This window comes from Notothenia rossii (assembly GCF_949606895.1).
Source record: "Notothenia rossii genome assembly, contig: scaffold_646, whole genome shotgun sequence".
Taxonomy (NCBI): domain Eukaryota; kingdom Metazoa; phylum Chordata; class Actinopteri; order Perciformes; family Nototheniidae; genus Notothenia; species Notothenia rossii.
Window position 1 is genome coordinate 1 of NW_027640005.1, and position 14,594 is coordinate 14,594.

At 46.1% G+C, this 14,594-nt stretch overlaps 1 protein-coding gene across 3 annotated transcripts; it reads right to left on the reverse strand.

The window, feature by feature from the left end:
• Positions 1-127: 127 nt before the first annotated feature.
• LOC307027179 (uncharacterized protein) lies at positions 128-11,304 on the reverse strand. Of its 3 annotated transcripts, XM_079695378.1 has the most exons (5): positions 10,899-11,304; positions 10,812-10,841; positions 8,187-8,401; positions 1,041-1,375; positions 128-693 (listed from the first exon to the last, which is right to left on the reverse strand). In XM_079695378.1, exons 3-5 carry the CDS (start codon positions 8,388-8,390, stop codon positions 357-359), a joined length of 876 nt encoding a protein of 291 aa, XP_079551504.1. In that variant the 5' UTR covers positions 8,391-8,401; positions 10,812-10,841; positions 10,899-11,304; the 3' UTR covers positions 128-356. The 3 variants fall into 3 exon arrangements, with proteins under 3 accessions (XP_079551504.1, XP_079551503.1, XP_079551502.1); XM_079695377.1 differs by having other exon boundaries at positions 129-693; positions 10,812-11,301; XM_079695376.1 differs by lacking the exons at positions 10,812-10,841; positions 10,899-11,304 and adding an exon at positions 10,495-10,637 and having other exon boundaries at positions 129-693.
• Between the last annotated feature and the right edge of the window lie 3,290 nt (positions 11,305-14,594).

Consider the following 14,594-nt stretch of genomic DNA (forward strand, 5'->3'; position numbering starts at 1 on the left):
GACTTTCTTGAAGTACTCCACTAGCCCCCCCCCCCCCCATCGACTTTCCTGAAGTACTCCACTAGCCCCCCCCCCCCCCCCCCCCCCATCGATTTCCTGAAGTACTCCCCCGTTGATAGAAATCAACACGTAATGAATTAAGACCCCACGGTTTGATGATTGATAGGTGCTGTCTTTCATTCTGACACACAGAACAATGTTATAATAAACATACTGTTTGTTAAATGGATATATCCGCCTTCTTTCATTTATCTTTCCATTCCCACAACAATATACATAAAGAAATGTTATATTTTGGACATAGTTCGAATGGTGATTAATCTGATTCATTAATTTTGAAGCTGTGATTAATCTGATTACAAATTGTAATCGTTTGACAGCCCTAGTATAAATATAGTAACCTGGTGTTTGGAGAGCAGCGTGGACGTCCTGAAGCTCATGTCGCACTGCGGGCAGGCGTAGAAGGTGTCGCCGGGCGGACTCTGAGCGACGGCCCGGCGGCTCTTCTGCTTCCGGCCTCCTGCCTTCTGGGGGTGACGCAGAGCGGCCATGTCTTCTTTTGGGAGCCCCTTCCCCTTCTTGTGGACGAGGCGGTGGCGCGACAGGCTGGAGCTGTGGTTGAACTCCTTCCCGCAGATGTTGCACGGGTGGATGCGCCGCTTCCCGTGCAGCCGCAGGTGGCTGCCCAGCATCCTGCACACAACATCAAACTGAGGCTTCAGGCGTCTGAACATTAATCATTATTAAAAATGCATCTCAAATTAAAAACGTAATAAAATCTTAGATCAATCGTTAATCAAGTTAATTAAATAATTAATAAAAAAACTGAAAGTATTAATAATAGTTATTAATTTAAATAATGCATTTACTGGGATTCATTCAAAAATTAAAAGAGATGAATGAAATAATTAATCAAAACAGAAAGTATTAATAACATTAAATAAAAACTGTAGAAAATAAATAAAAACTAAAATAAATAATAATAGTTATTAATTTAAATGTAAAAGAATGAATGAATTAGATTAAGTAGATGGGGGTACCTGCTCCCCTTGAAGGTCATGCCGCAGTGGGGGCAGGAGTACTGCGCCTCCAGGTGGGGGGGCTCCCTCTTGATGGGCGCCGCCCCCCCCTTGCTGTGGGTCTGCTGGTGTCGGTACAGACTGGAGGCGTGGCTGTAGCTCTTCCCACAGAAGCTGCAGCGGTACTGACGCTCCTCCTCCTCTTCCTCTTCATCCTCTTCCTCCTCCTCCTGCAGCTGGCTGACCCCCGCCTGCTCCTCCTGCTCCTCCGGCTCCTCCTGCTCTTCCTCCTCCTCCTCCTCGCCAGAATCCGTCTTGATCTCCACGCTCTGCTCCGTCACCTCGCACGGATAAACCTAACAAACCATAATAGTGTCAGATGTTAGAAGGTAACCAGTCAGAGGGTAACCAATCAGAGGGTAACCAGTCAGAGGGTAACCAATCAGAGGGTAACCAGTCAGAGGGTAACCAGTCAGAAGGTAACCAATCAGAGGGTAACCAGTCAGAGGGTAACCAGTCAGAGGGTAACCAATCAGAGGGTAACCAGTCAGAGGGTAACCAGTCAGAGGGTAACCAGTCAGAGGGTAACCAGTCAGAGGGTAACAAATCAGGAGGTAACCAATCAGAGGGTAACCAGTCAGAGGGTAACAAATCAGGAGGTAACCAATCAGAGGGTAACCAGTCAGAGGGTAACCAATCAGAGGGTAACCAGTCAGAGGGTAACCAGTCAGAGGGTAACAAATCAGGAGGTAACCAATCAGAGGGTAACCAATCAGAGGGTAACCAATCAGAGGGTAACCAATCAGAGGGTAACCAGTCAGAGGGTAACCAGTCAGAGGGTAACCAGTCAGAGGGTAACCAATCAGAGGGTAACCAGTCAGAGGGTAACCAATCAGAGGGTAACCAATCAGAGGGTAACCAGTCAGAGGGTAACCAATCAGAGGGTAACCAGTCAGAGGGTAACCAGTCAGAGGGTAACCAGTCAGAGGGTAACCAATCAGGAGGTAACCAATCAGAGGGTAACCAATCAGGGGGTAACCAGTCAGAGGGTAACCAGTCAGAGGGTAACCAATCAGAGGGTAACCAGTCAGAGGGTAACCAGTCAGAGGGTAACCAGTCAGAGGGTAACCAATCAGGAGGTAACCAATCAGAGGGTAACCAATCAGGGGGTAACCAGTCAGAGGGTAACCAGTCAGAGGGTAACCAGTCAGAGGGTAACCAGTCAGAGGGTAACAAATCAGGAGGTAACCAATCAGAGGGTAACCAGTCAGAGGGTAACAAATCAGGAGGTAACCAATCAGAGGGTAACCAGTCAGAGGGTAACCAATCAGAGGGTAACCAGTCAGAGGGTAACCAGTCAGAGGGTAACAAATCAGGAGGTAACCAATCAGAGGGTAACCAATCAGGGGGTAACCAGTCAGGGGGTAACCAATCAGAGGGTAACAAATCAGGAGGTAACCAATCAGAGGGTAACCAATCAGGGGGTAACCAGCCAGGGGGTAACCAGTCAGAGGGTAACCAATCAGGGGGTAACCAGTCAGGGGGTAACCAATCAGAGGGTAACAAATCAGGAGGTAACCAATCAGAGGGTAACCAATCAGGGGGTAACCAGTCAGAGGGTAACCAGTCAGAGGGTAACAAATCAGGAGGTAACCAATCAGAGGGTAACCAATCAGGGGGTAACCAGCCAGGGGGTAACCAGTCAGAGGGTAACCAGTCAGAGGGTAACCAGTCAGAGGGTAACAAATCAGGAGGTAACCAATCAGAGGGTAACCAATCAGGGGGTAACCAGTCAGGGGGTAACCAGTCAGAGGGTAACCAGTCAGAGGGTAACCAATCAGGGGGTAACCAGTCAGAGGGTAACCAGTCAGAGGGTAACCAATCAGGGGGTAACCAGTCAGAGGGTAACCAGTCAGAGGGTAACCAGTCAGAGGGTAACCAATCAGGGGGTAACCAGTCAGAGGGTAACCAGTCAGAGGGTAACCAGTCAGAGGGTAACCAATCAGGGGGTAACCAATCAGAGGGTAACCAGTCAGAGGGTAACCAATCAGGGGGTAACCAGTCAGAGGGTAACCAGTCAGAGGGTAACCAGTCAGAGGGTAACCAGTCAGAGGGTAACCAATCAGGGGGTAACCAGCCAGGGGGTAACCAGTCAGAGGGTAACCAGTCAGAGGGTAACAAATCAGGAGGTAACCAATCAGAGGGTAACCAATCAGGGGGTAACCAGTCAGGGGGTAACCAGTCAGAGGGTAACCAGTCAGAGGGTAACAAATCAGGAGGTAACCAATCAGAGGGTAACCAATCAGGGGGTAACCAATCAGGGGGTAACCAGTCAGAGAGTAACCAGTCAGAGGGTAACCAATCAGAGGGTAACCAGTCAGAGGGTAACCAGTCAGAGGGTAACCAATCAGAGGGTAACCAATCAGAGGGTAACCAATCAGAGGGTAACCAGTCAGAGGGTAACCAGTCAGAGGGTAACCAGTCAGAGGGTAACCAATCAGAGGGTAACCAGTCAGAGGGTAACCAGTCAGAGGGTAACCAGTCAGAGGGTAACCAATCAGAGGGTAACAAGTGAGAGGGTAACCAATCAGAGGGTAACCAATCAGAGGGTAACCAGTCAGAGGGTAACCAGTCAGAGGGTAACCAATCAGAGGGTAACAAGTCAGAGGGTAACCAATCAGAGGGTAACAAGTCAGAGGGTAACCAGTCAGAGGGTAACCAATCAGAGGGTAACCAATCAGAGGGTAACCAATCAGAGGGTAACAAGTCAGAGGGTAACCAATCAGAGGGTAACCAGTCAGAGGGTAACCAGTCAGAGGGTAACCAATCAGAGGGTAATCAGTCAGAGGGTAACCAATCAGAGGGTAACCAGTCAGAGGGTAACCAATCAGAGGGTAACAAGTGAGAGGGTAACCAGTCAGAGGGTAACCAGTCAGAGGGTAACCAGTCAGAGGGTAACCAATCAGAGGGTAACCAGTCAGAGGGTAACCAATCAGAGGGTAACCAATCAGAGGGTAACAAGTGAGAGGGTAACCAATCAGAGGGTAACCAATCAGAGGGTAACCAGTCAGAGGGTAACCAATCAGAGGGTAACCAATCAGAGGGTAACAAGTCAGAGGATAACCAATCAGAGGGTAACCAGTCAGAGGGTAACCAGTCAGAGGGTAACCAGTCAGAGGGTAACCAATCAGAGGGTAACCAGTCAGAGGGTAACCAATCAGAGGGTAACCAATCAGAGGGTAACAAGTGAGAGGGTAACCAGTCAGAGGGTAACCAGTCAGAGGGTAACCAGTCAGAGGGTAACAAGTCAGAGGGTAACCAATCAGAGGGTAACCAGTCAGAGGGTAACCAATCAGAGGGTAACAAGTCAGAGGGTAACCAATCAGAGGGTAACCAGTCAGAGGGTAACCAGTCAGAGGGTAACCAATCAGAGGGTAACCAGTCAGAGGGTAACCAATCAGAGGGTAACCAATCAGAGGGTAACAAGTGAGAGGGTAACCAATCAGAGGGTAACCAATCAGAGGGTAACCAGTCAGAGGGTAACCAATCAGAGGGTAACCAATCAGAGGGTAACAAGTCAGAGGGTAACCAGTCAGAGGGTAACCAGTCAGAGGGTAACCAATCAGAGGGTAACCAGTCAGAGGGTAACCAATCAGAGGGTAACCAATCAGAGGGTAACAAGTGAGAGGGTAACCAATCAGAGGGTAACCAGTCAGAGGGTAACCAGTCAGAGGGTAACCAGTCAGAGGGTAACAAGTCAGAGGGTAACCAGTCAGAGGGTAACCAATCAGAGGGTAACCAGTCAGAGGGTAACCAATCAGAGGGTAACAAGTCAGAGGGTAACCAATCAGAGGGTAACCAGTCACACGGTAACCAATCAGGAGGTAACTAGTCAGAGGGTAACCAGTCAGGGGGTAACAAGTCAGAGGGTAACCAGTCAGAGGGTAACCAATCAGAGGGTAGCCAGTCAGAGGGTAACCAATCAGAGGGTAACCAGTCAGAAGGCAACAAGTGAGAGGGTGAACAATCAGGAGGTAACCAGTCAGAGGGTAACCAATCAGGAGGGTAACCAGTCAGAGGGTAACCAATCAGAGGGTAACCAGTCAGAGGGTAACCAGTCAGAGGGTAACCAATCAGGAGGTAACCAATCAGAGGGTAACAAGTCAGGGGGTAACCAGTCACAGGGTAACCAATCAGGAGGTAACTAGTCAGAAGGTAACCAATCAGGAGGTAACCAATCAGAGGGTAACCAGTCACAGGGTAACCAATCAGAAGGTAACCACTCAGAAGATAACCAGTCAGAAGGTAACCAATCAAAAGGTAACCACTCAGAAGGTAACCAATCAGAAGCTAACCAGTCAGAAGGTAACCAATCAGAAGCTAACCAGTCAAACTGATATTCTGTACAAACTGTGAAGTCCACTGAGACAAATGTAACATTTGTGATATTGGGATATATAAATAAACATTGATTGATTGATTGATTGATTGATTGATTGATTGATTGATTGAGAAGGTAACCACTCAGAGGGTAACCAATCAGAAAGTAACCACTCAGAGGGTAACCACTCAGAAGGTAACCACTCAGAGGGTAACCACTCAGAAGGTAACCACTCAGAGGGTAACCACTCAGAAGGTAACCACTCAGAGGGTAACCAGTCAGAGGGTAACCACTCAGAACGTAACCAATCAGAAGGTAACCAATCAGAAGGTAACCAGACAGAAGGTAACCAATCAGAAGGTAACCAATCAGAAGGTAACCAGACAGAAGGTAACCAATCAGACGTTAACCAATCAGAAACTAACCAATCAGAAGCTAACCAATCAGAAGGTAGATCACATGACTCTACAGTAGATAACATGACTCTACAGTAGATAACATGACTCTCTAGTTGATCACATGACTCTACAGTAGATCACATGACTCTACAGTAGATCACATGACTCTCTAGTTGATCACATGACTCTACAGTAGATCACATGACTCTCTAGTTGATCACATGACTCTACAGTAGATCACATGACTCTACAGTTGATCACATGACTCTACAGTAGATCATATGACTCTACAGTAGATCACATGACTCTACAGTAGATCACATGACTCTCTAGTTGATCACATGACTCTACAGTAGATCACATGACTCTCTAGTTGATCACATGACTCTACAGTAGATCACATGACTCTGCAGTAGATCACATGACTCTCTAGTAGATCACATGACTCTCTAATAGATCACATGACTCTACAGTAGATCACATGACTCTCTAGTAGATCACATGACTCTCTAATAGATCACATGACTCTACAGTAGATCACATGACTCTCTAGTAGATCACATGACTCTCTAATAGATCACATGACTCTACAGTAGATCACATGACTCTCTCGTTGATCACATGACTCTACAGTAGATCACATGACTCTAGAGTAGATCACATGACTCTAGTTGATCACATGACTCTACAGTAGATCACATGACTCTACAGTTGATCACATGACTCTCTAGTAGATCACATGACTCTACAGTAGATCACATGACTCTACAATAGATCATATGACTCTACAGTAGATCACATGACTCTCTAGTAGATCACATGACTCTGCAGTAGATCACATGATTCTACAGTAGATCACATGACTCTATAGTTGATCACATGACTCTCTAGTTGATTGATCACATGACTCTACAGTAGATCACATGACTCTACAGTAGATCACATGACTCTCTAGTTGATCACATGACTCTACAGTAGATCACATGACTCTACAGTAGATCACATGACTCTCGTAGATCACATGACTCTCTAGTTGATCACATGACTCTACAGTTGATCACATGACTCTCTAGTTGATCACATGACTCTACAGTAGATCACATGACTCTACAGTAATCACATGACTCTCGTAGATCACATGACTCTCTAGTTGATCACATGACTCTACAGTTGATCACATGACTCTACAGTAGATCACATGACTCTCTAGTTGATCACATGACTCTCTAGTAGATCACATGACTCTACAGTAGATCACATGACTCTCTAGTAGATCACATGACTCTACAGAAGATCATATGACTCTACAGTAGATCACATGACTCTCTAGTTGATCACATGACTCTACAGTAGATCACATGACTCTCTAGTAGATCACATGACTCTCTAGTAGATCACATGACTCTCTCGTTGATCACATGACTCTACAGTTGATCACATGACTCTACAGTAGATCACATGACTAGTAGATCACATGACTCTAGTTGATCACATGACTCTACAGTAGATCACATGACTCTCTAGTAGATCACATGACTCTACAGTAGATCACATGACTCTACAGTTGATCACATGACTCTCTAGTAGATCACATGACTCTACAGTAGATCACATGATTCTACAGTTGATCACATGACTCTACAGTAGATCAAATGACTCTACAGTTGATCACATGACTCTACAGTAGATCACATGACTCTCTAGTTGATCATATGACTCTACAGTAGATCACATGACTCTCTAGTAGATCACATGACTCTGCAGTAGATCACATGATTCTATAGTAGATCACATGACTCTCTAGTTGATTGATCACATGACTCTACAGTAGATCACATGACTCTACAGTAGATCACATGACTCTCTAGTTGATCACATGACTCTACAGTAGATCACATGACTCTACAGTAGATCACATGACTCTCTAGTTGATCACATGACTCTACAGTTGATCACATGACTCTACAGTAGATCACATGACTCTCTAGCAGATCACATGACTCTCTAGTTGATCACATGACTCTAAAGTAGATCACATGACTCTACAGTAGATCACATGACTCTCTAGTTGATCACATGACTCTCTAGTAGATCACATGACTCTACAGTAGATCACATGACTCTAGTAGATCACATGACTCTACAGTAGATCACATGACTCTACAGAAGATCATATGACTCTACAGTAGATCACATGACTCTCTAGTTGATCACATGACTCTACAGTAGATCACATGACTCTACAGTAGATCACATGACTCTCTAGTAGATCAAATCACTCTCTAGTTGATCACATGACTCTACAGTAGATCATATGACTCTACAGTAGATCACATGACTCTCTAGTTGATCACATAACTCTACAGTAGATCACATGACGTTTCTCACCTCCTCGTAGGGGGCAAAGAAGGCGTCCTCGCTGATCTCGGGGGGGTCGTCAGGGTCTCTCTTCACGCAGGAGATCGTGAAGCGCGACCCGACCTCCGCCCACTTCACCACGTACTCAATGGGCTGCGTGTCCAACTCCACCGTGATGAAGTCTGCCCCCCCCAGAGCGTCCTCCGACACACTCAGGTCCGTCTCCGAGTCCATGGGAGCAGCTCCTGAGAGGAGGAGTATTCATTAGTACAGTGCTCTGATGAGTCCATGGGAGCAGCTCCTGAGAGGAGGAGTATTCATTAGTACAGTGCTCTGATGAGTCCATGGGAGCAGCTCCTGAGAGGAGGAGTATTCATTAGTACAGTGCTCTGATGAGTTCATGGGAGCAGCTCCTGAGAGGAGGAGTATTCATTAGTACAGTGCTCTGATGAGTCCATGGGAGCAGCTCCTGAGAGAAGGAGTATTCATTAGTACAGTGCTCTGATGAGTCCATGGGAGCAGCTCCTGAGAGGAGGAGTATTCATTAGTACAGTGCTCTGATGAGTCCATGGGAGCGGCTCCTGAGAGGAGGAGTATTCATTAGTACAGTGCTCTGATGAGTCCATGGGAGCAGCTCCTGAGAGGAGGAGTATTCATTAGTACAGTGCTCTGATGAGTCCATGGGAGCAGCTCCTGAGAGGAGGAGTATTCATTAGTACAGTGCTCTGATGAGTCCATGGGAGCGGCTCCTGAGAGGAGGAGTATTCATTAGTACAGTGCTCTGATGAGTTCATGGGAGCAGCTCCTGAGAGGAGGAGTATTCATTAGTACAGTGCTCTGATGAGTTCATGGGAGCAGCTCCTGAGAGGAGGAGTATTCATTAGTACAGTGCTCTGATGAGTCCATGGGAGCAGCTCCTGAGAGGAGGAGTATTCATTAGTACAGTGCTCTGATGAGTCCATGGGAGCAGCTCCTGAGAGGAGGAGTATTCATTAGTACAGTGCTCTGATGAGTCCATGGGAGCAGCTCCTGAGAGGAGGAGTATTCATTAGTACAGTGCTCTGATGAGTCCATGGGAGCAGCTCCTGAGAGGAGGAGTATTCATTAGTACAGTGCTCTGATGAGTCCATGGGAGCGGCTCCTGAGAGGAGGAGTATTCATTAGTACAGTGCTCTGATGAGTTCATGGGAGCAGCTCCTGAGAGGAGGAGTATTCATTAGTACAGTGCTCTGATGAGTTCATGGGAGCAGCTCCTGAGAGGAGGAGTATTCATTAGTACAGTGCTCTGATGAGTCCATGGGAGCAGCTCCTGAGAGGAGGAGTATTCATTAGTACAGTGCTCTGATGAGTTCATGGGAGCAGCTCCTGAGAGGAGGAGTATTCATTAGTACAGTGCTCTGATGAGTTCATGGGAGCAGCTCCTGAGAGGAGGAGTATTCATTAGTACAGTGCTCTGATGAGTCCATGGGAGCAGCTCCTGAGAGGAGGAGTATTCATTAGTACAGTGCTCTGATGAGTCCATGGGAGCGGCTGCAGCCCTGGGGGGTCTTCAGTATTATCATTACATGAATCCTTCATCAATACAGTCAATGTTTTAATATCATCATCAACAGTTATTGAGACGCCTCATTGGACTCCTCTGGAACATGGTGACATCACTCTGGAACACTAGCCCTCATATTGGCTAGTGCTCCAACACATTGTACGTGATAGGCTAAGGGGTGGGATTATATTATACTGATCATAGAGCTGGTTATAGATCAGGTTATAGATCTGCTGGTTATGGAGCTGGTTATAAATCTGATACAACACAGAGAGGCTGCTCTGCGACACTGAGTGATGAGAGCCGCCGCACCGCTTCCGCACCGCCGCCGGACCGCTCCGCTCTGTGAAGCGGCGGGTAAACCGAGCAGCGACTGATTCACAACATCAGATTCATATAAATACATCTATAATATCAGAGATGCTCTGTTCTCCCCCTGCCGCTCTCTGCCGCTCTGTTCGCCTCCCTGCCGCCTATCACCCCGCGCAGCGCGGCAGCCTCCATCCCTACTCCCGACTTCTCGCGCTCACCTCTCTTCAGGTGTTAGTATCACACTGTAATGGCGCGAGACTGATTCTAACATCCGCCCTTTATTTAAAATGTTTTTAAATGTTTTCAATCTTCGATAAAGCCTCTTTCTGGGCGCGCGCAGAGCGGGTTTACAGAACTACTTTCTGAGCAGTGATGCGGCTCAGCTGTCAGAATAAGAGACAAACAGCAGAGCTACCGGGGATATTACCGGAGGGTTACCGGAGGGTTACCGGGGGGACCGCCGGGTCTAACGGGGCTACTCACCGGGCTCTCGGCGGAGGAACATAAACGGTAAACCGGGACCGGATCACAATAAACAGGAAGCAACGGACGGGGACACAAAGCATTGTGGGAAGGATTACATGGATGCGATGAACGGAAGTAGGTGGACTGCCCTTCAAAATAAAACTCAGCAAAATGAAAGAAAAACAGTAAAAATAATTTTAAAAATATAATTAAATTCATATTTAATCCAGAAAACTGTTAAATAAAGTCCTGTTAATAATGAGGACACACACACACACACACACACACACACACACACACACACACACACACACTTCATGTTTAGGACCACTCACGTTAGAGGGTCAGTGCCGCTCCTCTCTCTTTCCTCCGGTTCTCCTCTCTCTATCCTCCGGTTCTCCTCTCTCTCTCTCCTCTCTCTATCCTCCGGTTCTCCTCCGGTTCTCCTGTCTCTCTCCTCTCTCTCTCCTCCGGTTATCCCCTCTCTCTCTCCTCTCTCTATCCTCCGGTTCTCTTCCGGTTCTCCTGTCTCTCTCCTCTCTCTCTCCTCCGGTTATCCCCTCTCTCTCTCCTCTCTCTATCCTCCGGTTCTCCTCCGGTTCTCCCGGTGTCTCCGCCGCTCCTCTGTCTCTCTGCCGGGGAGACGCAGCAGCGCTGACGGAGACGCGGCAGTCTGGCGGCTGCACCGCTGCAGCGGCGCGGCGCTGACCCAGCAGAGTGAAGGGGAAGCGGCAGCGCTGACGTAGACACGGTAGCGCTGACGGAGCTGCGGCAGGCTACGGAGCGCCGGACGTTCTCCGCTGTGATTGGCTGATGTAGGGCGCAGCCTGATCGGAGCATGGAATCTGATTGGCTGGCAGCCTGAGAACCGAAAGCCCTGCCGCCAAGTGTCGCGAGGTGTCGTGAAAACTTCAAGGATTCATGATTTTTGGATCTTAAGTGTTCATCTAAGGATCATGTGACGTCACCTAGTCATCTGAACAACAACAATAACATCTACACACTCCTCACACACAAACCCCTCTCACGCACACACAGGGAATCTGCAGTGTGTATAAGAGTCACCAGCAGGGGGCGCTGCTCACTGTAATAATAGAATAATAATAACATTATTATCATAAAGTATTTATTTCTGTAAAGAAAATAAATGATCCAGGTTATATTCTGTATAAGTACAGGATATAAGTACAGATATAAGTACAGATATAAGTACTGGATATAAGTACAGGATATAACCAGTACATATAAGGAGGCGAGTGGCGCAGTGGATATATCCTTGGTGTTGGGATCAGGGGGTCACAGATTCAAACCCCACTGCAGTCAGCATGTCGGTGTGTCCCTGAGACACTTCACCCCAAAGTGCTCCTGTGGGGATTGTCCACAGTATTTAGTATGTAAATCAACTTGGATAAAAGCGTCTAACAAGTAACATGTAATGTAATATAAGTACAGGATATAAGTACAGGATATATCCAGTGCATATAAGTACAGGATATAACCTGTATTTCTTCAGTCTGGATTAGAACCTTTGATCTGCAGCTCAGAGTCTGATAAACATTCACAGCTGTGACCTCTGACCTCAGGAACATACAGTTGTGTGTACTTCAGGTTCATCAGGAGAACACAGCTGTGTGTACTTCAGGTTCATCAGGAGAAGACATGTGCTGTTTATACTTGAGGAACATACAGCTGTGTGTACTTCAGGGTCATCAGGACCATTTCTACTGATCATAATTCCATTGTTGAGGTCTTCTAGAATAGATGTACATTGTTCAATGTTCCAAACTCACATTGGTTTCTCATGCAGCATCTCTGTATAGTATGTGTATTCACTCTCTGTCCTACACGCATTGGCTACTTGCCAACCCTCCCGATTTCATTGCCCTCTCCCGGGGTCATATTTCTCCCGCATTTTTCCGGATTTGTAACAAAATCAGATTTAGTCAGGACTGTTTCCACTCGGACTTTAATACGCAACTCAAAGTCTGAGAGGGTGAGGCAGATAGTCACAGAAAACAGAACAAGAATCGACAACTCGACCCTCTGCTCACTCCTTTCCTGTAAAATACAGGTCCAGCCCACACATATGCTGCATCAAGGACGGTGCAGGCTGCAAGACAGTGCACTTACAACTACAATAAGCATGTTAATGTTAATCTAATACAGCTCCGGTGATCCACTAACCCCCCCGTGGTGGTTTTGAAATGCTCCCGATTTCTGAGTTCTCAAAGTTGGCAAGTATGCTTGTTGGAGCTCCTGCCCCCCCCCCTCCCTGTGAGCCCACTGTGCTCTGATTGGTCAGCTCGCCCACTCTGTTCTGATGAGTCCACCCCCGTTACAGCGGAACATCAGTGATTATTTTTTACAATGGCGTTTGTTAGCAACCAGGAAATGACACCAGTAAGGACAAACAGATGAGAAAGCTGCGTGGGGTCTGGGTGCCGTGTTGGCGGGACGTTGAGGCTCGAGGAGCGGACAGTGTGAGCTGGCTTGCTGGTGTCGTTTCCTGGTTGCTGCGTGGGGTCTGCGAGACACCGCGGAACTCAGCCTGAGCTCCGCGGTGTCCGCTGGCACGGCACTTAGTCTATATGCAGCATCCAGGGAAACACACCTCACACTGTCCGCTCCGGGAGCCTCATAGGGCTGACTCCTGAGCTGCTGGGAGGCCACCCTGAGGGTGTGCCTATTGTTCTATAGCTGTGTGCCCATTGGTCCATTGTTCTTCTTCTTCTTCTTCTCTTGCTTTTGGCAGACTCTTTTTTTCATACTGTACAAAGAATCAAGAAAGATATTGGTTTAAATGAATTAAGTATTGACTTTAATAAACTGATATACATTCCATTAAACAATAGATCACCTACACACCAGTGAAGTTCAGGGTTTTTTCTGTGCAAAAAGTTACATTTAGATATTTAGCAATATGATTTTGTCAGCTTTCTAATTTAATGTATTGAAGGCTAAGATATTTAACACATAGTGAGAACTGCTACTATTTATCTCTGAATATTGTCTGTAAAAAACGTGGTAAAAGTGATTCTTTCAGTGAGACAACAGAGAAGCTTCTACAGTTGCACTACGTTTTGATAACAGTTCAATAATATTTTGATAATAACATATATTTCAATGTTGATGAACTTCCTATTGTTCATTCATAATCTGATTGTCTTTGTAGCTCACTGTTGAAACAAAAACATTACAAAATAATGATATCTCCAGCCCCTAAACACACGAACACACCGCTTTCATAAACAACACACTTGTTATGCAATAATATGTTTTATGTTTCCTGTCATGTTTGTTAGGAAAGGACCTGCCTGAAAGACACGACATGTTGTCCTTCTCTGAGGGTCAAGAAGAACATCCAAGAGGAACATTAGAAGCTGATGCTATGAGATTTTAAGACCAGTTCACTAAGAAACTACTTTTATTGTAAAAACAAAGATCTGCACACCGAATATGTTTGTCGTCTATCAGGACCATCATTTGTTTGCGACGCTGCACCTCAGAGAAGGTGTGGTTATAGTCAGGCTTATAAAAGTGTGGCGAAGGACAGTCAGCTGATGGGACGCACCTATTTCCACATCTCCACTCCATCAGCTGATTGTTTCTATTTACCTCGCTTCATGAGTTCACATCACTTGTGCCTTGTACCGCAGAGTTTGCAACGTCACAAATAAATGTGGCCAACCTTCAGTCAGATGTGAATGTGTAATCTAACATCTTCAGTCAGATGTGAATGTGTAATCTAACATCTTCAGTCAGATGTGAATGTGTAATCTAACATCTTCAGTCAGATGTGAATGTGTAATCTAACATCTTCAGTCAGATGTGAATGTGTAATCTAACATCTTCAGTAAGAATAATGGACAAAAGGAGTTCAAATACAATTTATTGAAATGTGAACCAAAAGTTAATCAAACATGTTTTAAATAAAAAGCACATATGGACAGAAGGTGTAAAACTATTAAATGTATAAGTAAACACATTTAGTCAAATAGTGTGACAGACTAGGCCTGTGCAGGTGGTATCAGCTTTGCCCAGTGATTTTAAGATTCTGAAGTATTCGTTGTAAATAGAAAATAGCATGGATAATTAACAAAGGCTTTAAAAACACAGCA